Consider the following 27,274-nt stretch of genomic DNA (forward strand, 5'->3'; position numbering starts at 1 on the left):
ACAGGGAAGGAGAACAAGGCAGCACAAGCGCCACAGTCTGGAGTTAACACTGATGCACAATTTTGTCCCGCACACATTCCCTGGGGCCCCTCCTCCAGACTAGGCAGCACCCAGAGCAACGCCACACTGCTGAGCTCCATGTCCCTGCTTGCCCAGACTTAATTCTCAAGACAGCACGCTTTACCAAAGCACAGCTCTGCTGTGAAGAAAACGAAACCATTTTAGCAAGATCCATGCAGTAAGTCAAACACTACAATGCAGAATTCAGCAGATTCCATTTAATGTCATGTGCATATATCCATACATTTACTTATGTCAATGGTTTTGATGTGCGTGATGCCAGGTCTTGAAAAATCTACTCATTCATTTACATCTGGGAGCGTGAATTCTCTCGAACAATCATCTTGGGGTGGATTTGCTTTTTTTTAAACATCAGCTCTCAACCACACAGTTGCAAAGATAATACATGGATTGAAGGCAAAGCACGCAGAGCTGACCCTAAAATTCTCAGACAGCTCCGCAAGTGCTGTTGCAAAGGATTTTGCCAAAAAGCATGGGGCGTGAAGAGATGCCATCCCTCCCAGGGAGAAAAAGAACTGGTAAGAGATGGCTTAGTCTTGTCTAGCATCCCAAGCAACAGCAAGGCAAAGCAGCAGAAGTAACAACCAGCAATTCTTCAAGGAAGTTTTTGGCCAAGGCTGAGGAACAGGGCAGAGAAGTAGAGATAAACCACACCACCCAGAAAAAAGAAGAAATAAATTACTTTCACCACCATGTACTCATAGAAATTTCACTCTCTTGTTTGGTTTTTTTTGTTTGTTTTTTGTTGTTGTTTAAGTGACAGGACTGATACAGCCCCGGGTCACAGATGGGCACCCTGCAACGAGCTCCGTCCCAGCAGTTTGGGGGTAGATTTTTCAAGCCCTGGTGATGGCTCCCAGGAAGGCTTCTCCCATCCACCCCTGTCTCCCACACTATCAGAATCTATTGCATAGCATTTATTTCAGATAAGGCACTGTTTTGCCCAACGTGAACAGCAATTCGAAATCAATGCAGTTTCCATACAGTCCAAATTTGATGGCCTACAGTGCAATAACACATAAAATTAAAGGCAAGGTTTGGAAGAATAAACCCAGCTTTAAATTTAAACTTAATATTAAAAAGATAAAGGAAACTACATTTTTCAAAAGCCTTTTTATTTTCCTTCACCATTGTTGTTTTACAATACAAATATCACCTTGTGAATACACAAAAACCCTACAGAAGATAACTCTGCTTCACGTAAAATACAGAATGGATATATATATATTTATATATATATTTTCTCTTCTTCATTCTTTAAAAAAACTATTTTGTTCTGCACATTGGCAAGTTTAGGATAGAGTACTTCCCCAAACATACAGTATGTATGGTAGGAGTGAAACTTATAATTAATTACATGCAGTTTCTGCACAAATATTTTAAAGAAATAGATTATTTTTGTTGTTTTTCAACAACATTTCAATACGGGATGGAGAAACCATTCGTAGTTCACTCAGTGATCATTTGTAAAATTCTTAAAAAACAGGATTTCATGGCTGTTTTTATTTTTAAAATACAGCTACCAAGTAGACAATAAAGTGATACCTTTTAGTTTGACCTGCCCACAATGTGTGAGCAAGATCGGACCCTTTATATTTGTGTTCTTTTCCCCCTACACATGGCAATTTCAACATTATAAGCAAATTTCCAGTTTAATTTAGCTATAAATGCAAAAATTAGTAATTATACAGTATATATAATTCTGCTTTCATGGAATACTTTATTTTAAATAAAAACATTTAAGACTGCCTACTGACCATACAATCAAGACAAGAAAGGCACTAGAAACATAGACAAATCTCTCTCTCCCAAGAAGCATTTTCTTTAAATTTTAACTCTCTATTCTCTGACATGTAAAAATCTTTTTAAATTTAATTTTCATACACATTTTGAAAAATAAAGTTAGGAAATACTTAGAAAATCACTTTACAACTTTCTTCTTTTTTCCTTTTTTTTTTTTTGCACTTTTTGACACAGTCACCGCAGATTCTACAAAAATCAAGATTACCAAACCTTCCTGTGTCTATCATCTTATTCGTAGCGTGACGCAACAGGTAGAAAGATTTCTCGATTTTACCCAAGGCAGGTATTTAGAAACCTTCATATAGTAATTTGCTAGAAAATGGCTTACAGCCCAATCTTTGGGGCAAGAGATATGAAAAGTATGTTTTCCCAAGAAAATAATATGCTTTATTCCCAGACGTGACTGGAAAGACCAGAACTTATGATATAAAAGCTTTCATTTATGCTGTCGCATCATATACAAAGGAACATGGTGATGGGTAAATGTAAATCCCAAATCTATTAACAAGAAATGTATAACAGTGCATGATAAGTTAGATTTTCTTTATTGTTGTCCAACGCAGATCCTTTGGAGAGAAAAAAAGATCACAGTGCTTACCAGGTAACTGAATAGATTAAGTCAAGGGAACTGTTTAAAGAAAGGGTTAGGGAGCGGTTGATTTTTTTATGGCATCTTCTCGTACAGAGTTCTTAGCACTTGGGACAGGTCCTTTCCCCCCCGTTTTGTCCGTCGACACGCTGTTATGTGTCATTCACCAGGCGGCTGTATTTCACCTGCCTGCCCCGGTGCAGCACTGGCCAGGGGCAGGGCCAGTGGTAGGAGCGAGGTACAATTCCTTGGACATTCTTTTCAAAGTACTGGAAGGGCTTGTACCACCAGACCCTTGCAAGGAGGTTAGTTTGGGAAGCTTCTTTTAGCACCTGCACAAAGATAATCAGAAGAAAGAGCATTACAAAAGAGCACAGCACTTACTCGCATGACTTCATCACACGTTGCTTGCTACCGTTCAGCAGTGGCATCTTGCCTACAGTTGCTTCCAAAAATCTCTCAATATCTAGAAACAACCGCCAAACAGATCTGCATGGACAGAGTCAAAAAGAGCCAAGCTATTTTTCCACAGTCTACCTGCACACACCAAATGCTGCTCCCAAATGAGGTTCACCCTAGTTTCTAAGACCTCTGCTGTTCTATGGTCCCATAGGAGAAGAATGAATGGCCCAAGAGATAGTCTCTCCTCTCCTTTGGGAATGAAACACAACCAACCCAAAGCATGTAAGTAGCTCTGGAATTATATGTAGCTCAAGAATCACTTTGGAGCCTCGCTGCATGCTTACAGAGCAATGAGCAAGGCATGCCTCAACCCATCCGGAGGAGGTAATGAACCCTGCCCTGTCCTCCACATGCTCTTAACCTGCCCCCATCCGCCCGTTTGCTTCTCCTAGCCATGAGCAAGCCACAGCTGAGACACAAGGAGTGGGCAGGCACCAAGGAAGTTACTGAACTACCCTGTCGCACATTTTAGACACCAGAGCAGGGAAGCATTGTATCAGCCCACCAGAAAGTGCAAGCAACGGGGCTTGTATGCTAACCTTTCTTTCCATGTGGTAAACTCACACGTAAAATAAATCCACTATAGCCCTAAGTGGGCTTTTGCTTTTCATTTTAAGGCAGACACAAGCCACAGCCCTCAGCACATAGAGCAGCAGGAGGAAAGAGGAACTAGCACACAAATGTGCGCTCAGGTAAGGATCCAGGGACCAGCATTTCCCAACACCTCAGCAGTTTAGGGAAGCAATATTGTACCATCTTCTGAGTCACATCATTCAGCGGGGCAGGGACATTTCCACACAGTAAGGCAAAGGGCTTTTCTGAAGCAAGTCCTCATTAGTACTCAAGGCAACCCTGACTTCAGCAGCTTCCAGCCTGGAAGCATGGCCACTCAGCACCACCGTTCTGACAGAGCCCAGGAGCAAATTCAAAGTGTGGAAGTTGGTCTGGTGCTGTATGACAAGAGTTACTAAGTCTGGGCACAGATTGCTATCACAGTGGTTCGAAACAGACTGAACATCAAAGTGCATTCTTTGCAATTAGGCATTTGGTAGTAAGAACATACCACAGGGCTGGACTGTGGTGTATTGCTTCAAGCAGCAGCAAAACCACTGCAATAATATGGCACAGTAGCTGTAAGACCTTGATATAATCTAAAAATCTGTACCATCAGAATATTAACTGATGTCCTATCATCATCCTAGGTCTTTTCTTAAATGTAATTAACTGAAGTCATATGCTGATAAGCACAATATCTTTCTCCATGTTGCACAGAAAATATGTGGACACCAATTTGCCGTTACAGACCTAAGAGTTAGTTTCTCCTAACTCATTAGGTCTTTCCCATGGATAACAACAGTCTTGTGCGTTTTCTCTCTCATTTCTCAGCACTGTAAGCTCATCACTTATTGATCTAGTTCACTGGCAGGAAAGTTAGAACAAGAATGACATGAGACCTCATTTAGACTGCTTCATTCAACCTTTGAATCATTTACGACTGCTCCCTGGTTGAGTATTACAAACCTTTGCTCTCTTCCACCAAGTACTGTGCCCCCAGCTAAGCAGCTCCTCGTTCTCAGCATTTCCCTCACGGCCCTATTTTTCATGCCTTCCCAGACACAGGCCTCAGGACAGGAGCAGCCTGTTCTCTGCTGCGCTATCCTCCAAACAGAAACTACTTCCCTTGGTCAGGGGAACTTAGCACCACTTGGAAACACTCTGAAAAAATGGTTCATTTTTAGTGAGGTCTCAATACTATTCTTCAACAGACCTGTCATCTAACTACACAGAATACAAGGAAAATGCAGCTGGCTTCAACAAAGAAAAAACCCAAGGCAAAAACCACCACCACATCCAAATGGTTCGCTCTGCTATGACAAAAATGGCCAACTGGCCAAAATTCAGAACAACTTCAAACATTTTTGCAGTCCAGATGCAAAATGAACCCAGCTGATGACGCCTCTTTCCATTCCGTAAACAGTGTCGGGGGGAAGAGACGGATGTTCCACAAGACACAGGCGAGTCCACTCCTACTCCTGCAGAAAGGCTCAAGGCCAAGTGTGGATATTCACCCACCACCACGTTACAGCAAGCAGAACCACACAGATCCAAAGACCGGGAGAAACTCACTTGCTGGTTGGCCATTGTGTGATACCACCAGAAAAGTCTTGTAGTGATGTAGTAAGCCACCACCACGTCCACAGTGTAGTGGTCATGAGCAAGGAGGATGCAGAACATCCCAACCATACTGAGTGCCCAGCAAAGCCAGTGATACCACCAGAGTCGCCGTGGGGAATCTGGAAAGAAGCAAAAGAAGTGATTATCTCAATGCATAGTGTTATCAGCATATGCAAGACTATTGCTGTCATTAGCAGAGGACGCGGACTGCAATCCTAAGCGGGTAGTGCAACGCCTGCATTAAGATTAAGAGCAGGAATGCTGAGATCACAAAATAAGTATCATTCTCTTAAGGTGTAACTTAAAATTGTACTCTGGGGTAGTAAGACCCTTGGAAAACAGAAAGGTTATGAAACCTTTGAGAAAGAGGCCCAATACATAACAATATATTATAACCTGGTCAGTAAAATTAACGGATTTGTTTTTCCAATATTGATTCTCAACAGATGGCAATTGATCCCTCTTGCCTTTCATAAAAGATAAATGCATACATTAAAGCCCGATTCTTGAAAAATGAGCAACCTTGCATTTAGCACGGCATTCATCTCTCTCTAAACTAGGAGACACATAGTTGCACCAGGCAGGGTGCAATGAAGGTTTCAATTACATTCTAAACAATTTTTTTTAATTAATAAAATGCTTAATTCAGATATCTAGATGGTAAAGTGTTTATTTTGTCTCCTCGATTTTCTTTTTCAGTAAGCCCTATTTCTTTGAAGTCCTATTATTTTTATTTAATTGGAAAAGCATGCATTTTTACTTTAATTTTATTTACTGATCAGCACAACTATAATTCTTCAATTATCAAGGATTTATACAACAGGAAATGCCACATGAACAGTAACAAACTTACACTCTTTGATAAATAAGTATGTAAGAGTTAATATGACTGTGTGACCGCTGTACAGATAGTCGCCGCACATGTTGTGGGATCCTGTGATGGACAATCCTCCGCCAGCAATCAGTTTCATTATCCTTCGCAGGTGAGATTCCCAGTCTCCAAAAAGCTGGCGGAAGAGCAAAACACAAAAGCACAGCAGAATATCAGTGCTAACCTTTCAGAGACTAAGGCAATGGCGTTAGCCAGCAACTTTGCCTTTCAGTTATTCTTTGTGCTTTGATACACAAGATCAATCAGTAAATCCACAGCTTCCCCCAAAAGCTAGCAGCACGTTTCTAGAGGGAAAAAGACTGGAAATGAGACACGAGTTTATTTTTTTATTGATGCTTTGCATCTGTTACAGATAGTGTTCATGTGAGCATAGGCCATATGCACTTCCATCATTTGTCTAAAATATTACTTTATTTGAATTATTCGATGTCTGAAGAATCAAGGAAATTAGTACAATTTCCCTAGAAATACAGTATCCCAAAGGACTACTGTTTTTTACCCACACTCACAACATAAATTGAAAAGGCACAGAAAAAATTAAACAAATATTTGTGTATGTATATATGCGTGTAAAAAAAAACTTTATACGGGGTCATTTCCAGTTACAATGAAAAACATGGCATCTTTTCAATATAATACCAAAGCAAAACAAGTAGGTGAGCAAAAATTGTTTTCTATGTTATTTCTAAGTACTTATGGCTGCTACCATGTAAAGGCATAGTCTTTCTCCCAGGTCTTGCTGGCAGCCTTTGCTAATGTTCATGGCTATACAGGAAAATTATTTTTAGCGAGAATCTTCAAGCAGGGGTTCAGGTCTCTTTTTATTCATTATATTATTGCACTGGGATATACAGCAGGTGTATATATGAACCACATGTATATATAGCGAAGTTCAGAATAATGACTCTTGGAAAGCCTACAACTTCTGTAATACAGTCTCAAAAATCCGGCTTCACCAATAAAAAAGAATTAAAAATATTTTTCAGCTATAGCTAGAATTTTGTCATGTTCTCCAAACATCTGTTTTTCCTTCTGTTCAAGAGGCAATGCACTCTAACATAAATCAAGCTTAATTTAATTCTTCTTGTTCATAACAGTGCAGGCCCTACAGATGCTAATGCAACAGTAAACAGAATGAACTGCTCAAACTGTATGTCCAGCTGCTGAATCCCTGACGCAACGAACAGAAGAGAGTATCTCACTCCAAACTCTAAGGCCTCCCGCCACCCTGCCTCGGAAAGTCTTCAAAATTGTTTCTTTCCACTTCACATTTCAAAAGAAATATATACCATGTTTGTCAGAGCAAGGTGCCAAACTTCTGCACTGGCTTTAACTTACACAACCCACGAGAGCAATGGGGACATTCCTCCACATTTTATGGATTTGATCTGAACCACCTCCAATCCATGATGCTGGCTCAGAGGGTATTTCTGAAAAAAACTTCTATCTACCTTAGGAAAGCCAAACCTGAAGCAAACCAAGTCCTGCTGGAGAGAATGCCCCTCTCCCTCCTGCCAGGTGACCAAAGGGCAGCTGGTACTGTCCCAGGACTTTGCTTTTGCTGCTCCCAGGTCTAAAACAAGCTCAAATGTTAAAAAAAACCCAGAAAGAAAATGTATGCCATGGAAGAAGCAAAACCAGGACATACTGAGCACCTCCAGATCCAACGGGAAGCAGGAACTCAAAGGAGCAGGACTAACAGATCAGTGCACGCAACTACACATGTGCTGCATCCTTACCTCATTTTATGAAGTTTTTAAATCCGTAGTAACCATGTAACACTCAGAAGGAAACACAGATCCCTCTGGCTGGCCATTACCTGCATGCTTTTCTTTTATTTTAGAGCCTGGGCTTGCTTTAAGAATTGGAAATAATTATTAATTGCTGACAGATTTAAACAGGGTCTTTGCAGCAATTAAACATTTCCTGCTAACAGTTCGTTATAAAACATTGAAATGCTCCCCAAAGCCCACTCTTCACAATCCTCTACAACTCAGTAAGGTGTTGAGAGGTTATTCTTTCCCCATCGGTATATTCATAGCTTTCAAGAAAGGTAATCCTTAGTCTTATTGGGGCAACAGAAGAGCACAACGTAGGTTTGTTTTCACTTGAGTAAACAAACAGGCTTGCCAACACTGTAAATTTCCCAAAATGGCAGATTTACTCACTTCAGCCCATAAATACCTATGTTCTTTCTTTTTTAATTTCATAACAGCTGACTGACCAAATACAATGTTGACTCCCCTCCCACTTGCTTCTCTTTACAAAAGACCTTGGTCCCTCAAAAAGCCACACGTGTTTTGGCAAACGATGTGCCTTGTCAAACAAGGAGCATAGGACATTCATTGGCTTTATCTCCCTGAGGAACCAAAGCATTTCAGCTTTGTTTGTACATACCAGCAATCCTCACCAAAACATAATGGTTTTGTATGTAACAGCATATGCACCTAGTCAGCTCAGGATTTTACTACCTATAATCAGTGATTTTACTGCCGTCACCTAACACGGCTGTGCACACAAAGCCATTGTACTGCGTGAACAGTAGATATTTCACAGAAATTACTTTTTTTTCCCTTTTCTCCAGCTTAAATCAAGCTATAGCACAAACAACCCCAGGAGGGGCATGGAGATGAACCGCTATGGAGAAAGAGCACTTGTGTCTAATTCATCCACCTTGTTCCCTACTGCAGCAGTCCAGTCTGTATTTAACTGCATTTCTACCACAAATAGCACGCTGCAGTAAGGGCCACACTTACACCAGCGCTTGTGTGGTATGAGATGTATGCACAGCACCTGTCCCATGATGTGTCCCCCCTGACTACACGGGGCTTGCCTAAGCACCTGTCTCTCTCAGCAGCTTGGCTTCAGCCACAGCTTTTGCAAGCCCATTTTATTCCTTGACACAACCGTCAGGAGTCAGTGCTAGATGGGGGAGGAGGTGGCAAGTCCTTGTGCTAACACAACTGCAAAAATATATGCAGGGACAAACAGCTGCAAAGGGGAGAAGAGTTTCACCAGCCTTGGAAAAGTCTCTTTGGGCCATTTTCAAATATAAATCATACTTGGATTCGTATTTAACACGCTGAAGCATCTAGAAATAAATGAGTCACACGAGGAAACTCCTCAGGTTGCACACCTTTAACTGCATTGTCCTGCAGGGACAGGAAAATGCTGATCATGCAAATTAGTTGAAAATGCTACAGAAATTGCATAGGTTAGCACTTTGAAAAGGGTGGGAATGCCTGCACTGCCTCAAAGCAACCGTCAACACCTTCACTGAGAGGGAAGCGGATGATCTGCAGAAGAACGTTCCCATCATGCCAAACTGTTATTTTCAAACTAGTAACAATTATTGAGTAAGTACTGCTCAGTTTTGGTAACAGCAGGACAAGGGGAAAACATACAGATCAAAATATGGAAAGGCAGCCAGAAGTTTACCTTTGGAGAACACTTGAAATGCATGCCAGGTACTGGGAGTGTAGTCACATACATTGTAATACACCGATACAGGTATAGTGTGCCAACTATACAGAAAAATCTTCTGCTAATTATAGACCTAAGAGAAAAGAAAAAAAAAAAAGAAAAAAAAGGGAAAAAATAAGGAGGTCATTCAATGTAAACAAGATATACGAAGGTAAATAAACTACCAACTGTTCTTTTCTCTGTGCTTCTGAAACTTGCGACAGTATCAGCTTACACCTCAGAACATTGAATTACTTTACAAATACTCCCGTGCTTTACAGGTCAGAAACACAAAAGCAACTCAACTACTGTAGTCCATGAAGGTGATTACAGGAAATACAAGGATTAGAATACAAAAGCCTAGGCAGATATAGTGTTGAAGACATTAAAAGGGATTTCATGCCCCATACCTCTCCATTAGCATTGAGCGGTCACTAATTTTCTGCTCAAGGCAGGGGATAGTTACAGTATTTTCATTAAAGGATAAAATGCTCTAGGTTTATTTCAGGTGACATACACATTTAGTAATTACAAAGGGCTGCCTGAGAAGAAATAGCTTGTATGACCCCAAACAAGTGAGAACACATCTTTCCTGAGCAGTGTTAAACAGGAAGCAATTCACACCAGCAACAAAACCTCTGAAACCCAAATTTAGAGTTACATTGGCGACAGGACGGTGTTTTCACAGGAAGCCACCTATCAAGGCAAGCAGCCGTAGCTGTGAAGAGATATATTCATTAAGGGCTGCCAGTGAGTCACCAACATACACAGAGAGGGCAGATGCAATTTTGGGGTACCGTGATGCAGTTCTGCAAAACCATTAAGAGCACACGGGGTAAAGAGCTGCAGCTTCGACTCAGGAGTGACAGCCCTATAATGGGCCTGTGAAGTTTCAGTGCTATGTACCAGCTAATAACATCATAAGGAAAGAGCTATGCCAATTAAACCCCTTCTGGCACATACATCAGGACAGGAGTAATCTCCATCTGAGCTTGCATAGAGTTCAGCAAAAAGAAAATGCTGTTGGTGTTACAAAAATCACGAGCAAATCCAGTTACAGCAGTTCGTGACCTCAACCACATCAACCCTTTGCATCCTGCCAGTTACAGACCCTGTTGGTTTAAGTTGATTTTAAATTGTTATTATTTACCATTATGATCATTTGGGAAATACAAGGGTTACAATACAAGCTGCAAGTTCTAGCATTCGTTTCCTGCTATTTTGAAGCATTCACTTTTTAAAAAACAGTATTTCTATCAAGCTGAGCTCTTTCAAAGATCAAAATTGGCCATCTTTTTTGTTTTTAATAGCTTTTGGCAGTTATTAAACTGTAGTGCTCCACTCTGAGGAGTATGAATTTGCAGTGCCAGATCAATAACAGCTTAAGTGTCAATTTATCAGAAAAGCCTCAACTATTACAGTGCACATGCATTTTGCACTTGAGTGCTCACTGCTATTGAAACACAGTATTTCATGTTTCTTCTTCCCTCTCCTGGTGTAAACACAGGCAAAACTGGGAGTTAAGAATCTGATATACTTTATTAATGTAGCTCCACAGACTGAAATTTAGGATCTTCCTCTGGGTCTCATTATGGGGAATTTTTCTCTTGGAAGGATGATCCAATAAAGATCTCACTCTTGTGTCTGGCTTTTATAATCAGACACAAACTTGCTTTTCTTTATAACCCGGTATAAAGACAAGCAGGGGGGTTGGGGATTAAAGACTGAGCAGTACTGTATTTTGAGAGACCAAAGAAGCAGCTGTGTTTTATTGAGCAGTGAACTTTTTTTAAAAAATTAAAATTACCCACAAACTCACTTGGTTTAGCTGGATTTAGCATGTTTTTGCTAAGGAAAGTCTGAAAGTGCTCTGTACTGTAGTATTAAAAAAATACATAAAAAGCCTTGTATTTTCCTTTCTCAGAAGGATTTGTCTGTGTTTGCATGTATGACTACGAGTCAGCTAGTAAGTACAACTTCTAAGCTTATTACTGGCCAAGACAACTTTTATTACAACTATCCAGACCTCACCTAACACAGCTAGTGAACACGCTGGTTTTTCAATCCCATGAGCATGCAGCCTGAATCAAATGTCAAGCATGGCCAAAAACCAGCATTGTACTTCTTCCAAAACATCTGGGAATGCTTCCCAAAGAAGTTAATTCTGCCTCATCCGCTTGCCTGGACTCTTCAAGCTCCCTGCAGTGTCTTGGACAGCCTGGAATCCTCCGCCAAGACCTGCACACCCACCCTGTTCCTGCTTTCTGGTGAGAAACCAACCAACCCAATGCCTTATGGATGTTCGAAGGAAGTTGTCACTGACTTCCTTGCACCAAAACTAGTGCCTTGCCCCAAGTCAGCCAAAACCTTCAATTTCTACCTGAAGGTAAAATTATTTTTCAGGCAAGAAAGCAGTAACAGGGCCAAGTGAAACCCTGCACTGTGGTTAGCTGGACAGACACACCCAACATTCTCTTCCACTTTGGCCTCAACTTTGCAGTGCAACAAAGATGACACATGTATTCTATTCAACATCACCATGCCATCCCTGGACTGAACAAGGAAGACCTGAGTGATCGGTGTCATGAATGATACATCTCTGTCATCCTCCATTGCTCGCAAGAAGCCAGCTCAGCTTGAATGAAATCAGGTTATTGGCAAATAATGGATCTGGTAGGATAAGCAATAGGAATTCCACTGCTTGGCAAAGAAAAATGTTTCAGAAATTCTGAAAGTATGAAGTTGCCTCCTTCAGTCAAATGTTCAACCCAGCCACTGGCTCATGGGTAACAATCCTGCTGGTTCACCGGTGATCCTGAGCTTGCACCTGGAGACACGGTATCTCTATCATCTGAGCAGGCGAGGAACCAGGTCTCATCCTGCCCAGCAATTACCTGGCTTCACATCTTATCTTCAGACCTCAAATGTAATGTGAGAATGGCTATCCCTGACGCCTCACTGGGCTCCTGTTCCTGTAAGCTCCTCTCCTGTTCTTCCATTTTGCTGCTTACTGACTGCTTGGGCCTCTCAGACCTCAATACCTCTACTCATTGGCACAGAAGATGACTTTTGGTCTCCATTATATGACTAGTACCCACACTGACCAGGACCTATTCCAGGGCTGATACTGGTAATGGAAAGCTCTGTGCTTCCCTGATATCTTCCCCTAATACCAGAAAGAGCCTTTCTAAAGCAAGGAAAAACCAACAATCAAAGCAAATGGGGATGGTTGCGGGGGGAGACAGAATGAGGGGGAATCTTTGCATCTGCCAACACTACCAACATAGCTTGTCATAAGTTAACCTATGTCTCACTCCTTCAAAATCTCCAAGGACCTTATGGGTACTGCTATTCTTAATCTAAAGCCTCTGCTCAGCTCCATCACAGGGTGTTTGATCCCTCATATTGCCCTATTAACCTGACACCCCATTCTTGAGAGGAATCTTGTGTCATGTTCTCCAAGTGCTTCCCTTGGTTTTGAACAACATTTATGCTCAGAGACCCCCAAAAAGTTAATGATCCCCCATGTTCACCACAGGCAGCTAGAGCAGTGGGGAGAGGAGCTGGAATGCAGTTGCTAGTGCTGCAGCTACCAACTTAAGAGTGATACTGAAGCTTACAGCCATAAACAAAACAAGAGGCCAAGCCAGGCTAAATCCTTCCTCCTGTACATACATGCATATTTAAAAAAAAATAAAAGGAAAAAAGAAAGGAAAAAAGCAATTCCACAGGTTTTTTTTTAGCAATCCTATAATAACAATAAATTAACCTTTCTAGAAACTTTCCTTTAAGGAACATCACCTCTGTAAAACTGTACAACAGTTTTAAAATTTCACCTGATAAAACACATTAAGTAGTATAAAGCAGAAGAAAAGATGAACAAACCATTATCTCAGTCTTGTGGATTACATAAACATTTGTCACATTCCAACAGAAATCCACAACTGTGTTGCACAAGGTTGCTAAGCTGCCCCAGTTTAGCAATTCTCTCATTCCAAGCTGCCTGTACCTTAAGAAGCTGGTGAACCACAAGCTTATGTTTAAGTTTTAATGTTTTTCTCCATTATAAGGGCAAGTGATCCATTGGCCTCTGGTTTTCTTTCTTTTAAAAAGGAAAATCTGTAATTCTAAGGTTATTACAAAGTCTCGTGAACTGAAGAATCCTGTATTTCCCATGGTGGGGCCCAAATTACATTCCTTCCTCAATTTCCTACATAGGAGTTAAAAAAAAAAAAAGTTCAGTGAACAGGTAGAGAACAAGCTGTTTTACTAGTAGAGCAGAGGAGTTTCTCTTTGGGCTGGGCAGCTCTGGGGACTTGCTTGTGCCTGGTTTTTGAAAGGAATGGTGATATGCCACCTCACACTGCTTAATGCCACTTGCCTTTGAATACTTCATTCACAGCTATGGCAGCACAAGGGTTTATATCAAGCTGCCTTACCACAACTGCCTAAGGTGTAGATTTATGGCAGTATAAATACCCTAAATTAAGATCCACACAGACTCTGTAGAGGGCAAACAGTAGGTTACTCCCACTGGCAGGCAAATTCACCCTTGCAATTCTGACCAGTATGAGCAAAGAAGCAGACAACCACTAAGACCTTGCAAATTCATTGCATATCTATGCTTTTGCGTATTTTATGATTACCTTTTGACATACTTTGTGTTTGACATTACCTGTTCCATCTAATGTTAAGCAGGAAACATACTTCAACAATTTTCCACACAGCACTGTTTAAGTGCATGGACTAAACCACTGCCTGTTGGTTTTGACAAAGAGTTATGATAATCTTAGCGTAGGTCTTTATATTTGGCAAACCACAGAGACACTACATCCATCTCAACTTGGTTTGCAGCTGTGTTCACAACAGTTGTGAGCTGTGCTTCCTCTAAATAGACAGAACAGTCAACTGAGTAAAGAACGTCATTACAACCAATTCACGGCTTTTCACACATGAGAAGGGTTGAAGTTAATCATGCAGGCAAAAAAGATCAGGGCTGTTTCTTAGTTTCTTAGGTAGCAGTTGGACTGAACTTCTCCCTTTTGCACAGGCAGCCCACACAAACGGCAGTTTGCCTATGGCATGATCTCTGTTTCAGTTTGGGAGACCAAAACCAGAAAGACAACAAGAAGCTTCATTTTATTTGGATGTAAACCAGTATCTGACCTCCAAGAGCTGTCAGAAGTATCCCCTCGCACTTGCTTTTCAAAAGGTTTTACTTACTTGTATTTTAAGAGCAGCCACTGAACAAGCCACAGTCCTACAAGGATCATGCCGTTGATTTCACAAATAGAAAAAGCCCATTGCACCCGATCAAAGCGATCAAAAAATGCATCTGGTAGGGGAGGCTGCACCTCCTTGGGAGGCACTCGTTCATGAACAACTGAGATAGTCACTGTGGTAAAGATGAAACAAGAAAGTGCATAAATAAAAGCCAGGAAAGTCTTGCCCCATTCCATAGGATACTGTGAGCGCTCTGGCTCTGGCATGGGGATCTTTATCATCTCCTTCTTATAGCCATTTGGCATCCCGTTCAGCTTCATTTTACTGCCGAAGCCATTCTCACGCGTGGTGTTGCTCACACTGACACGGATGTGCCCATTGATATGCCCATTTTTGTGAGCCTCGATGTGGTGAGACATTTTTAAAGTTTCAATCATGTGCAATAGCCGCTGTCCGCTGTCAGAAGACACCCGGCAGAGAGGTGTCTTCTTAAAATCCTCCTCTGTGAGGTTGATCAAATCCTGCCCAGTGAAGCTCTTCAATGGCTCACAATACTCCGGCACAGCATTTTCTGTTAGCCAATTTGTCACCTCTTCAGGTGACCACAACACCACTTCTTTCATCTCGCCAGGCAGCCAGGGCACAGTCTAACATCAATTTTAAATGGGGCAGCAGTCACTGCAACTCCAGTGCGTCGGAAAGCTCCTCCTTGGCTTCATCTTGTCCGAGGAAGCAGTTTGGTGAGAGGCAAGTCCCTGTCTCTAACCATGCAATATGAGCATCCAGGCGCTGTGGCAAGCATAGGAAATGGTTCACTTCATATTCATGTTGTCATTCTTCTTCCTGAGGAGAAGAAAAACCCCAAATCAGTCATTAGGACAGCATTTACCCATTGTTTGCAATTCATGTTTAAATATAAATAAGATCGTTAGACTCTGGCATGGAAAAGACCAAGCACTGTCCTTTCTGAGCTTGCTATTGATTTCTCAAGAGCTTTAATAGTTTTGTACTATAAACACAACTTTGAAACTGTGGGAAGGATTAGGTTCTGCTCTGTATTTGTTAAATTTTCTATTACTGTGCAGCTCTGGTCCATAACCAGTACCCAAACTCCTCTTAAAATCATTGCACTAATGGATTTAAGTATCTACAATGCAAATGTTTAGCATTATTCATGTCAGAAACCTTTTCTCCCCCTTACAGACTAGTGCATTAATGCTATGTGTTACACCTAGTTATTGAATAGGAAGCCTGATTTTGGGTCTGCAAGGCAAAAATATCCACTGTACTACAAAGAATGCTTTTCTACAGGTCAGCAACACAAAGAAAACAACACAGATAAGCAAGTTTGTACTTTCTGGGCCAAAGCACCTGCAGGACAATCAATGCCCGAACAGGTTACCCTGAAAATAAACCAAAGCATTTAGATACGCAGGACTAGCAGATGTTTAGCAGCTCTTCAAAGTAAATTTTATCATTTCCGTGGTAAAATGCTACAATTCAAATAAATGTTTGTCATCAGCTAAAAAAGGAACCAGTAGAAAATGTAAACAACAACAAAAAAGGAACTAGGTAGCCAACTTCTACACCTAATTAGTTACAAAAATAACTTTGAAAGCTTAGAAAAGCTGATCACTTCCAATACAAAAGTTACAGGAAAACAGATGTTACTTGCTGGAACCTCTGTGCATTTTTGAGACACAAGTGGCAAAATCCTTAGCAAGAAGCAGTGATCATGGGGCAGCGAACGCAACCACCAAATTCCCAGGTTTGAGAGGTTTGTTCAATGAACAAACAAACAATGGCCCTCCACAGAGCAAGGAGAGGAAAACAGTGAGAACCTCTGTCTCCAGCCTGCCATCCCATGGACCAAGTTCTTTTTGCAGAAGGCTGCAGCATTGTAAACACAAAGTGACCTAAGGAAAGTAACAGTATGGGGGAAAAAACACTTCATATTTTCAAAAGTCCTATCATGCCTTTATCAGCTTAAAGAATATTTTCAGCCTCTTACAAGCTGCCAGATATTTGTGTTTCCTCACAGGGAGCAATGTTGCCACTGAGGAAAATAATCTACACTACTGGCAAGATTTGGGTAGAAGTGGTACAAAACACATACAGAGTTATATTCCTATGCAAAACGAGACCATGTTGCACATAAATCTATTTTTTTGTCCTGTTACCTCCAAACTGACAAGAAACACAAGGTGCAGGTTTCAGTCTGCTTCTCCATGGAATGAACCAGGTCTGATGACTGAGAAAACAAAGTTTTGGACAAAGGACTTGCGCACAAAGTACTTTGTGTATGCCACCTCTCACTTGCTGGGCACACCATTCACACACACGTACTTAAATCCATGGAGCAAACAGGTGTGAATACTCCCCCTTGAAAATATCTGTGCTGTTTTAAAACAGCAGAAGAGAGGATACAGCTCTATTTACTTTTTTTTTTTTCCCAGTGTATGTACTGAAGAAGGCTTTTAGCCACAGACTGCTTCATTATTCAAGTTGTGTTTAGCAAATCAGTATTTAGTTACACAGCTCTGAACATGGAAAAAAAGAAGGATGGATCGAATTATGCACGTTAATACACATTAGAAACTCCTACAAGACTTCGACCAAAGGAGAGCAGCTTGGCTCTCCACCACACTGGCCTCCACTGTACTCAATGCAGTCACATTATCACAGGACACCTGAAATCCTGGTCTGGCACCAGCTGCAGCACAAAGCTCCAAGCACAACCCCTGCATCCATACTCCATGCCAGGGAGAGTTGGTGTCACCAGCACTTAGGGGAAGGTATTTTGCCTCCAGCTCCCTGTTTGGCCTCAGTGTTTGCACTAAGAGCAATTTCAGCTTTGAGCTACGCACTTACTAATGCCTGCGGCTTGACTCACTCACTGCAGGCAAAGGAGATTGAAACACCATCACCTTTTTGATATCCACAATGTTTCAGACTCAAGGGATGCACCAGTAATTCACAACTCAAGGAAACAGTGTCTATGTGAAGGAAAACACAACACACATACTTGTCCTAGGGTTGAAACTTGGGCTGAAATCCATGAGGTGTAGCACCAGAAGCTGCACAGCATCAAATTCACAACGAATACTAATAGACCCCTCTATGGGCTTGCTGTTTCCAAGGGTAGTGCCTTACAATCCTGATAAAGCATAAATTATGTATTTTTTAACCTGGTTACACTACTTGGGCTCTTAGTCTGCAGCAGGACCTCATTTTCCCATGCCATTTAACAGCTACGCTGGCTGCCTCTCCAAGTTTTGCTTTACAGATTCAGCTAGGAATTGGGGTTGTCGGAGCACTCTGTGTACACCACGAGGTGGGACAATATTAGACTTTTTCAATTTTAGACACTGGGGCGACTGAACCACAGTTTCCCAAAACCACTCAGGAGAAAAGTGGACCTTTAACTATTATCCTCCCAACATACCAGTCTTTCTGTCCAGCCCCTGACAACATACTGCAAGCCTCCAGCATGCTTAAGGATTCCAGATCCCAAAGACAAAAGGGCTGCATTCATCACTCTTCAGGAGCCTGTAGCCAACCTTCAAATTACATCTCCTCACCTACCATCCACATACATCTCCTCCAGCCATGGCTAAGCTAGTCGGTTTTAAGATGAGCTCTGTGTGGAGCCTAAAAGAACAAAAATCTGTTGCCAGCTGTGAATATTACTCTGATACTGGTTACAAGCGCCATAATATGCTGGTGTAACCCCATGATACCTGGCCCTGCAGTGTTACAAGAAACAGAAGACGTGCGTCTTGCAGGGTTTGGCAATATTGCTAAAAACTACAATCAATTCAGAAACTTGCTCAGGCTTTAAACTAACCATCAGTAATGCTATTAAAGGTACCATACAGAAGAATAAAGATTGCTTGACTTCAATTTTTGTGTCTTTATGCCATATAAAATATATTTGCTAAGAGTCTTTGTTGGTTTTTAAAATGAGAAAACCCATCTTACACAAAGGCATACACTTTTACCCCATCTTGTCCTCTGCGCATGGATGGACAACGATAGCATGGGGTTCACCAAGGAACAAGCTACTGAGCAGACAGCTTCAGTCCTCATGGATGCAGTTTCTGGGAGCACGAGGACAGCACTGGCCAGGTGCAATCCCAGCCCACTGCTATCACACCACCAGCATGTAAATCACTACCAAGCACCTTTTGTAAAAGCAGAGTAACTGATACTCACAGGAGGAAAGATAATACTCTGCCAAGGACACAGGCCATGGAGTCATTTTCCTTGAAAGCTTAAACGAGGAAAAACATCTGAAATGTCAAATGAGCACCTATCATTTAAACCTCCATTTCACAGGCTGTCTAGTGGGAGAGGAATAGGCAAAAAATCTTCTTTACTAACTGTGGTAAAAGTTTATCAAATTGATTACTGCTTATGAAAAAGCCTTTGTCTTTATTTAGAGATCACTTAATAGCAATCACTATTAACGAGATCGCTTTGGGAGCTCAAGGACAACCTTAATGAGCAGGTGGTGTTTGTCTAGAGCCCCCTTGAACAGGCAAGATGTGAGCAGGAACATCCAGACTGTAAGTGTCTTGTGCAGCTATGGCATGACAGTAACTCCACCACACTCGGGCATCTGGCCAGCGTCCCTGGCGTGTATGAACCTTACAAATCATGAGAAGTGCACATCTGCACTTAGCCTAAACTTAATAGTTTGCATAAACTAGGTGTGTAAACTATTTTTGTTTTTCACTGAGCATAAAGGTGGGCAAGCTCCGGGACTGGGCCAGAAGCCTCACCTACGCGTGGACGCAACACACAGGAATTTTCCCAGTGACTGGGCGACTCCTGGTGCTGGCTGCAGCAGGGCTTCCCAGGCAAAGTGTGGGCCTGGATGATGCTAAGGTGGTAATTGGTGATATATCCTTTTCTTAGTCTCTATAACGCTTTGCAGTAATGATCCAATGCTTCACTCCTATTGCTTTTTTATCATATTGTGCATAATAACTAGTACTGTTTCCTTTTATCATATTGCATGCTTTTTTTTCCTTTGTAGTGTAATATAATAAATTGAATTTGTTCTTATACTTGATTTGGAATTCATTTTTGCTTGACATCCAGTCAATCAGCAAAACACTGACACCTTCCAGCTTGTCACATTAAAAAGTACTTTGTTTTCTGTTGTGCATTTGTGAAAGCTTGACTGGGAGAGGTTCAGAGAAACAATACGGGACTGACAGCCCTTGCAGGCCCCCTTGCTTCCACAAAAGGTCTTCTGTCCACAAAAACTGAAAACAGAAGGTGGGGATAGGCACCGGCTGCTGTTGGGCCACATCCACCAGCTTAGCCTACTGCCCCAGCAAGGCACAGGGACAGGCGCACACCCAAGCCTCCCTGGCTCCGATACAGCTTGTTAGCCTGGGTCAGGGAACTAGAAACACTCCCTCCATCCGCAGCAGATCTGCTTCATTAAGGAGCCTGTATGTGACAATGAATTATAAGTATCAATGCCATTATTACAATAATACCAACTGCACTATGATAATAATGCTGTGTAAAACCAGTATCTCAAAACACCCAAATCACAAGACTGAGCAGGATGAAGTAACGTCACCAAGGGCTGCAGTCCCCACCTCCTCATGTTTACACAACCCTCTTCCCCTGTGCTCAGCAAACATTAAAGTGTTAACTCCAAACTTTCAGATCATTTTCCACTTGCCCAACAAAGTATTTCCCACCACCACTTCAATCTGCCCATATGAGGGTTGTAATACCATGACCACAGGCACCCCAGTAGGTTAAACAAGTATTTGAGAGCACACTACACAACCTTGCATATCAAAATTTGTTCTCTTTTGCATCGCTTTGCGGAGATGCAGTTGGGCATAAGGACCAAATGTGGGAGCATCCATCTCTTCAGTTAAAGGACAAGATAATCAGCAATAAAATCATCAGCTGGCTACACCTCCACACTTGACTTGGTGGCCAAGGTGCAGAAAACTGCACTTTTCTGTCCTATAAGTCTGCTTGGAGGGTAACTAAGCATTCATGTTGGATGTCACTCTTGCAGATTTTGTTTCAAAGTTTGTGGACTCACTGCTGAACAAGTGACATCCCCTGGCCAGGTGGCAGCAGACTTTGTCTGGGATGGCTGCAGGGTCCACAGAGGAGTAACCTCCCTTCACAACCCCACAGCTGGCTTACAGGTTAACATGCTGTTCACTATTACCTCTAAACTTACAAGCTGAAAGCATTACATCTCGCAACTAACACTGAAACAAACCACATCCACCTACAATAGCAAAAGATGACCCCCAAAACCATATAACACTATGAAATGTGACTAAGTCTTCCCAAATCAAATCATACTTTCCTCACGTTTGTACAGTGCTTTTATTCTCTAAGGGAGGACCTTTGCTGCCAAGGCAACAGTCACTATAGAAATCAGTAAAATAACCAGCCATTTCAGTAACTGCAATGAGCTCCTCATCAGGAGCCAAGATTTTCAGAGACAGTGGGTGTGTTTCAGCTGCAACACTGAGCATCCTTCCCAACCACCCCAGAAAAGTAGAGATAAAACCATTAGTAAAAAACAGGGTTAAGGGGATAAGAACAGTTTCAAGATAAAAGAGTGACATTTTCTTCCTTGGAAAACAAATGCTGATATGCAGACTGATAATGTGTGCACACATAAGCAGGAAAAAAATCAACTGCTGTTAAGGAAGGAAGTTTTAATGCTTTAGAAACCAACCCACAAGTGAATTCCCCAACCCCACTGGTTACCATAAGTTACATGGAGACCAAATACTCTGGATAAAAGCTGGGAGCTCTTATTCTTCATTTTTACACCACGAAACAAACAGTTTGTAACAGCAAGATCTGAGTCACTGTTACAGTCACCTCCTCTACAGGCATTATATCACCACTAACAATAACGCTCTGACACCTCAATAACTGGACGTCCTGTACTTGCAAAGCACCTCTGCATGCCAATTTGCAACAAAAGGGCAATTCCTGTCACAAATTATGTGCTGGGTTATCACTAATGAGTTCTCAAGCAACATACCAAATTGCTTCCCTCCCTTCAGGATAGCCATGCCTCCAAACCAGAGTCTGCCCCTTGCAAGAGGCTCCACCACTAGCAAGCAAGAGACTGTTGGCATTTTAAAACATAACAAAAAAAGCCATTTTTGTGTTGCAACTATGAATATGTGCAAATACAAAATATCTGTAAATATAAAATTGAGGCACAAGTGGGCTCACAAGTTTCAAGGAGCTCCAAGATAGGTTTCCAAGGTCAGTCCCAGATGGAAAACATCCTGTGGACACAAAGTCAGAGCAAGCAGAATTACTACTACGAAAAAAGAGGCTGGGATCAATATGCGAAGCAACGCCCACGTACCCTGAACAGCTCCTTATGCAGCTTCAGAGAGAGAAAAAAAGATGCCGGCATACTACTACATAAATCCACGAGCAGCTCATTTTTTACAAATTACTCTATAGGAAGAAGAAAAAACCACCCCACTGCATATTTCCTATCCTAAATTAACACAAAAATCAGAAATGAAAATCCACTCGCAGGCAGACATCTCAGTATAACATCTCTGAACCCAAGCCGACAGTTCAGTGGCAAGGATTTCAAAATGGAAGTACTTTATCAAATCTGAATAACCAAGCAGCCCACCTTCAGATAGGAAAACTGCTAGTGAATATCTCTGCTACAAAAATGCATCACCTATACTGTGTGTGTGTATGTGTATAGGTATATACATGCAGATGCTCTGGGCTAGGTGATAGATACCTTTTCCCTCCAAACCTGATGAAGGCTCACCCCTCTGCTTCTTCATAGCCCTACACCTCTTTACTCAACTTTCTTCCTCCCCCTGCTTCTTCCTTGGCCTTGGAAGTAGTTATGGAAACCAGCAAACACTCACGAGAAGACTTCACCTGACCAGCAATCTCATGACAGAAGCAGTTGTTAAGTAGGGGTTTTGTTTTGACACTATGGAAATCCTGCTTCGAGTGATCCGGGGTTGGAAAGGACAGGGTGGGGAGGGCAGGTCCTGCCTTTGGTTTCAGTTACAAACAACTATTTCAGACTGGAAAGTCTCCTCAAACACAAACAAGAGAGCCAGAAGCCAGGACCAGAGCCCCAGCTGGCACCTGCAGGAACAACTATGGACTTTCCGCCTACGGCGGAGACAACCCAAGCACACTTCTCATTTTGTAGTGCATACCACAATCCTGATGTCTAAATCCTAAAGTAACATGCAATGCCTGCAGCAGAAGTGGAATGAGTATTAGCTTATTTCTGAACGGCTGTAATAGGAAACTCAGCTTCCAACTCCTTGCTGCAAATGTTTTTAGTTCTGTGCAAGGAAGACACAAATAACACCACAAAGTTAATTTGCAAAGGGGCAGAGGGAGAACAACAATCCACAGCTATATTAATCTCCTAAGAATAATACCTTTGAGAGAAAGTGGGTTTGTACTCTTTCACCCCTTCACCCACAAAGGGGTGCATGAAAATACTAATGGAGCATCACAAATCCTTATACGTGGGTAATCTGCTTTGACACCAGGATCTTTAATTCTTCAGCAGAATTCTACAGCAAGACTCAATGCATCCACCACATCAGTCACTTCTTTGCTATATACAAACAAAAATCACCATGGACACCATGACACACGCGCTGCACTCAAACTCTGCACATGTGGTTTCTGGATGGAGGCAACCCTAAGTGTTTCCAGACTCTGTGCTTGGGTGGCAGCAAGTTCTGGCCATCGTCTCTAACACAGCTAAACACACGTCTGTGTTACACCTCAGGATCTGGGTCACCCAGAGATAGGGCAGAACTGGAAATAGAGCCTTGTGTCCTCATGCAACCTCTGAGCTAACTCTGTTACTAAAGAGCACAAAATGATACTTGCCTTCCTCTTGAAACTATCCAAACCTCCTTATATTTATATGCACACACCAGAAGATTTCCAAAGGAAAACAGATGAAACACTGAAAAAAGCAGAAAAAGTGGGGGGGTTTCCCCTACAAGGCATAGAAATGGGGAAAGGATGGGGTAGAGCAGGAGGATGGAAACAAGAAAATAAAGAGAGACTAAATGTTTGCAGGAGGTTCCATATTTTAACTCTGTTAATCACATGCAGGTGCTTTAGGGGTTTGGGGTGGGTTTGTTTTTTCTTACCTACACTGAATACCTAAAAGTCATTTATTGTTATAAAGTCAGATTTGTGAGCCTCTGGGAACCTAAGTAGTAGCAAGACTTAAAAAAAAAAAAAAATAATAAAAAAAATACCAAAACACAAAAAGATGTTTTGCCTAAGGAAACTGAGGACAGTTTTGTGACTGATGGCAATGCAGCTCTAAAATGCATGCTCCTGTGTATTCTGCCAAATCAGCCATGCAGATTAGGAAAAAGAAAGCTGGCAGAAACTGCAGTGAAAACAGAGCCTCACTCAAGGCTTAAATCAATTAATTATCATATTTTTTTAGTATTTGGGTTTTTTAGTGAGCATGTATTAGCATCCAGACCACAACAGTTGCCTCCTCCAAACAGCCTTTCCCAGAGCTACAACTGAAGCAAAAGAAAACTAACTTTACATGCTCAGAATCCAGCCTAGAATAATGTTTCCATATTTCATTTTAAGGATTTTATTTCAAATACCCTTCTTTTTAAGTCCAGCACATCAGACCCATATCAAAAACACTCCAAGCCTTGAGAGCTGAAATATAAATACCTATATGTCTTCATGCAAGACGCTGCTCTCTACATTTCAGCTGTTACTATTCATAAACCCACCCAAAAGGCACACTAACATTATTACTCTTCAATGCTATTACCCTTGTAAAGCAAAACAATTCCTGGATTTGTCCTTATTAGTTTAGTTTTATATAACACATACTGATACCTGGTCTGAAAGACAGAACACACAATTAGTCAAGATTATTTCTGGTATAAATAGTTCTAATCCAGTTTTGGAACACATATTCCTCCTCTTTCGAGCAATACCTGTGCAGAGTTGTACCATAAATCAAGCTTTTAGATCTGGAAAACAATTATCTTTACGAAGGAGAGGAAGACTCTTATTGCATAGTTGGTCTAGAACAACCAGAAACCCAGGAAAGGCTAGAGAAAGAAAGAAAGAAGGAAAAAAAGCATTTTTGATCGCCAGTGAGTTACAGGTGTACATCTGCACAACAGGAACTTGTCTTACACAAGCCAGATCTACTGAAAATTCAGATTAACTGCCCCAGCATCTTTCTTTAGCAGTTAACGCTACAAGCAAGAAAACTCTCTCAGTTCGCTTGCCAAATTTCAGTCACCTTCTCCACTCTTCGCCACCAAATACATGGATGCCAAACCTCGCTGTTTACAGTGGAGATCTGCCACTGTCGGCATTCAGCTTGATGGTAAAACCACACTTGCATTCATTCAGCAAAATCCAGTGAGGCTGGAGGGACCAATCCTCTCCCCTCCCAGTCCAGCTATCCAGCATCTCCTTCTTTGAAAGCAAGAGTGCCAGAAAGGGATGGCAATTCAGACCAGCTCTGTTCCCTGCTCTAAGGGTCCCTATTTTTTTGCCTTTTATAGATAATTTCATGATTGTTGCTTGGCGTTTCAGGACTGCTGCTGCTGCCACTGAATGTGACATTTTGATGCTGCAACAAGTTCCAAATTTCAGAGTTTGGACTTCAGAAACCCAAGATACTCCTCCCCCAGTGCTGAACAGTAGTTTTATCTCTGTATCAGACTCCAGATCTTAATGCCATACTCATACTCAGCTGCTCCCAGTCTACATCAGACATCCCATCCCCCATTACACACACACCCCCACCCCCCATTATCCTGTGACACCACCAAACCCTACTTAAATCTTGCTTCTGACAACAATCTGGCACTGAACCCAAAGAACAGGTATGCACAAATGTCCACCCAAAAACATTAAGTATTCCTAACATTTTAAATTGCCAGATACCTTAAGAGCACAAAACAGCATTGAAAACATGCTTGCTTCCACACCGACAGTGATGGCAACTGTGTGTACTACCAGGTATCAGTCAAACAATTTCCAAGATGACAAGCAGAGTCACTTAAAATCATGACAGTGTGTTCAAAGTCTGCAAAATACTTTGGTTTAAACATTCTTCTCAGCTCAAGGTTATGATCAACTATGTTTACAAATAAGGAGAGCTAAGGAAACATAAGAAGCTTGTATCTTGCTATCTAACTGTTCTGGAAATCATGAATATTTCAATAACCAACTGAAAGCTCAAAAGTTCCTCCTACAGACATCCAATGACCTCTAAATCTTTTTTCTAGTGACACACTTGAGGCATAGGAGATGTACCTGTGTCATGTTGTCCTAACATTGTTATGGAGACGTCCATTAGCCACCTGGCAATTCCAGTTCTGATCCCAGGGAGTATATCAGGCAGGGTGGCTCTTGGCCATCCTTTCTTCTTCAAGTAGTGACTCCACCCTCTGGCACACCAAACATGAGAGACTGGATGACTGTGTAACAGATTCACATGCTGAACTGGTAGGTTTTGAACAGGTCAGTGATATCGGTTCAAAAGTAACCCATAATTCCAGCCAAACAAGAGCATCTCAGCTTGAGGTACTGGGTAAGTACAACTAGCTTACATTCATGTCATGGAAATTAAGCTACATTTATAAATAGTATTTAACAAAAACAGTATTTCAGCTTGCAAACTTCCCCACCCGAGGAAAGCGAACTTCCACTGCCTACCCACAGCCTGTAAAACTGCTGCAAAGCAACTCAAAACAAGAGTGCAAAGCTCAGTCAGCAGTTCATTCATACTTCACAACCAGAAATAGTTAAAAATACTTAAATCAGATGCCTCTGGAGATGGCTGCTCACACAATACCTCTTCTGCCACAGAAGGGATGGAGGGATCAGACCCAGCCTGCTACCATCAGCACATGATTGTCCAGCTGCTAGCATGAGTGCACAGCCCCTTGCAAACTTTGCTTACTAGTCTAAACATTTTCTTTCAACTAAAACAAGGCAAGCGGAGCTGTACACTATGAACTATATGATGCGCTCCTCAAAATCTGTATTTTCTTCCATTGAACGGCACATTAGGTGGGAGGAGTTAATGACTTGTAGCACAGTGCTAGACATAATGTCATTTCTACGATCCACCCCAACATAAGCTCCATGGACTACATCACAGCATACACGTTTTATCAAGCAAGTAACAACTGTAGATGATCCATCCACATGCTACTCACAGCAAAAAAATCAAATTGCTCAGTTAATTTCATTTGGTTTAGAAACTGAAGAGTCACGTCCACCCCTGGGGGGGGGGGGGGGAAGTGTATATGGAAATAAAAATCAGCATTCCTTCCCAGAAAATAGGCATGTGAGTTAACCATTTAATAATCAATTGAAGGATGCCTGTCACCCCAAAAGGATCACTGAGCTGCTTGCCTGAGAAAAGAGGACTGGGCTTCATAGCTCCTGCTACACACATAGGTTAACATACAATAAGGAAGACAATAAGCAGCAAGAGAACTACAGAAACCCAGTGGCACTATTCTCCAGGAACCAAAATAAATTAC

At 41.7% G+C, this 27,274-nt stretch overlaps 1 protein-coding gene across 7 annotated transcripts in view; it reads right to left on the minus strand.

Moving 5' to 3' along the window:
• Positions 1-258: 258 nt before the first annotated feature.
• Positions 259-27,274, minus strand: part of SGMS1 (sphingomyelin synthase 1) — a 98,612-nt gene continuing 71,596 nt past the window's right edge. For all 7 annotated transcript variants that reach the window (XM_037399444.1, XM_037399449.1, XM_037399447.1 and 4 more), the window contains 5 exons: positions 14,688-15,530; positions 9,441-9,558; positions 5,964-6,117; positions 5,063-5,229; positions 259-2,805 (listed from right to left, as the gene is read on the minus strand). In XM_037399444.1, the coding sequence (XP_037255341.1) occupies positions 2,626-2,805; positions 5,063-5,229; positions 5,964-6,117; positions 9,441-9,558; positions 14,688-15,310 (1,242 nt within the window). In that variant the 5' untranslated portion in view covers positions 15,311-15,530 and the 3' untranslated portion in view covers positions 259-2,625. The remainder of the gene's footprint in view (positions 2,806-5,062; positions 5,230-5,963; positions 6,118-9,440; positions 9,559-14,687; positions 15,531-27,274) is intronic.

The sequence above is a fragment of the Falco rusticolus genome, chromosome 9 (genome assembly GCF_015220075.1).
Source record: "Falco rusticolus isolate bFalRus1 chromosome 9, bFalRus1.pri, whole genome shotgun sequence".
Classification (NCBI taxonomy): Eukaryota; Metazoa; Chordata; class Aves; order Falconiformes; family Falconidae; genus Falco; species Falco rusticolus.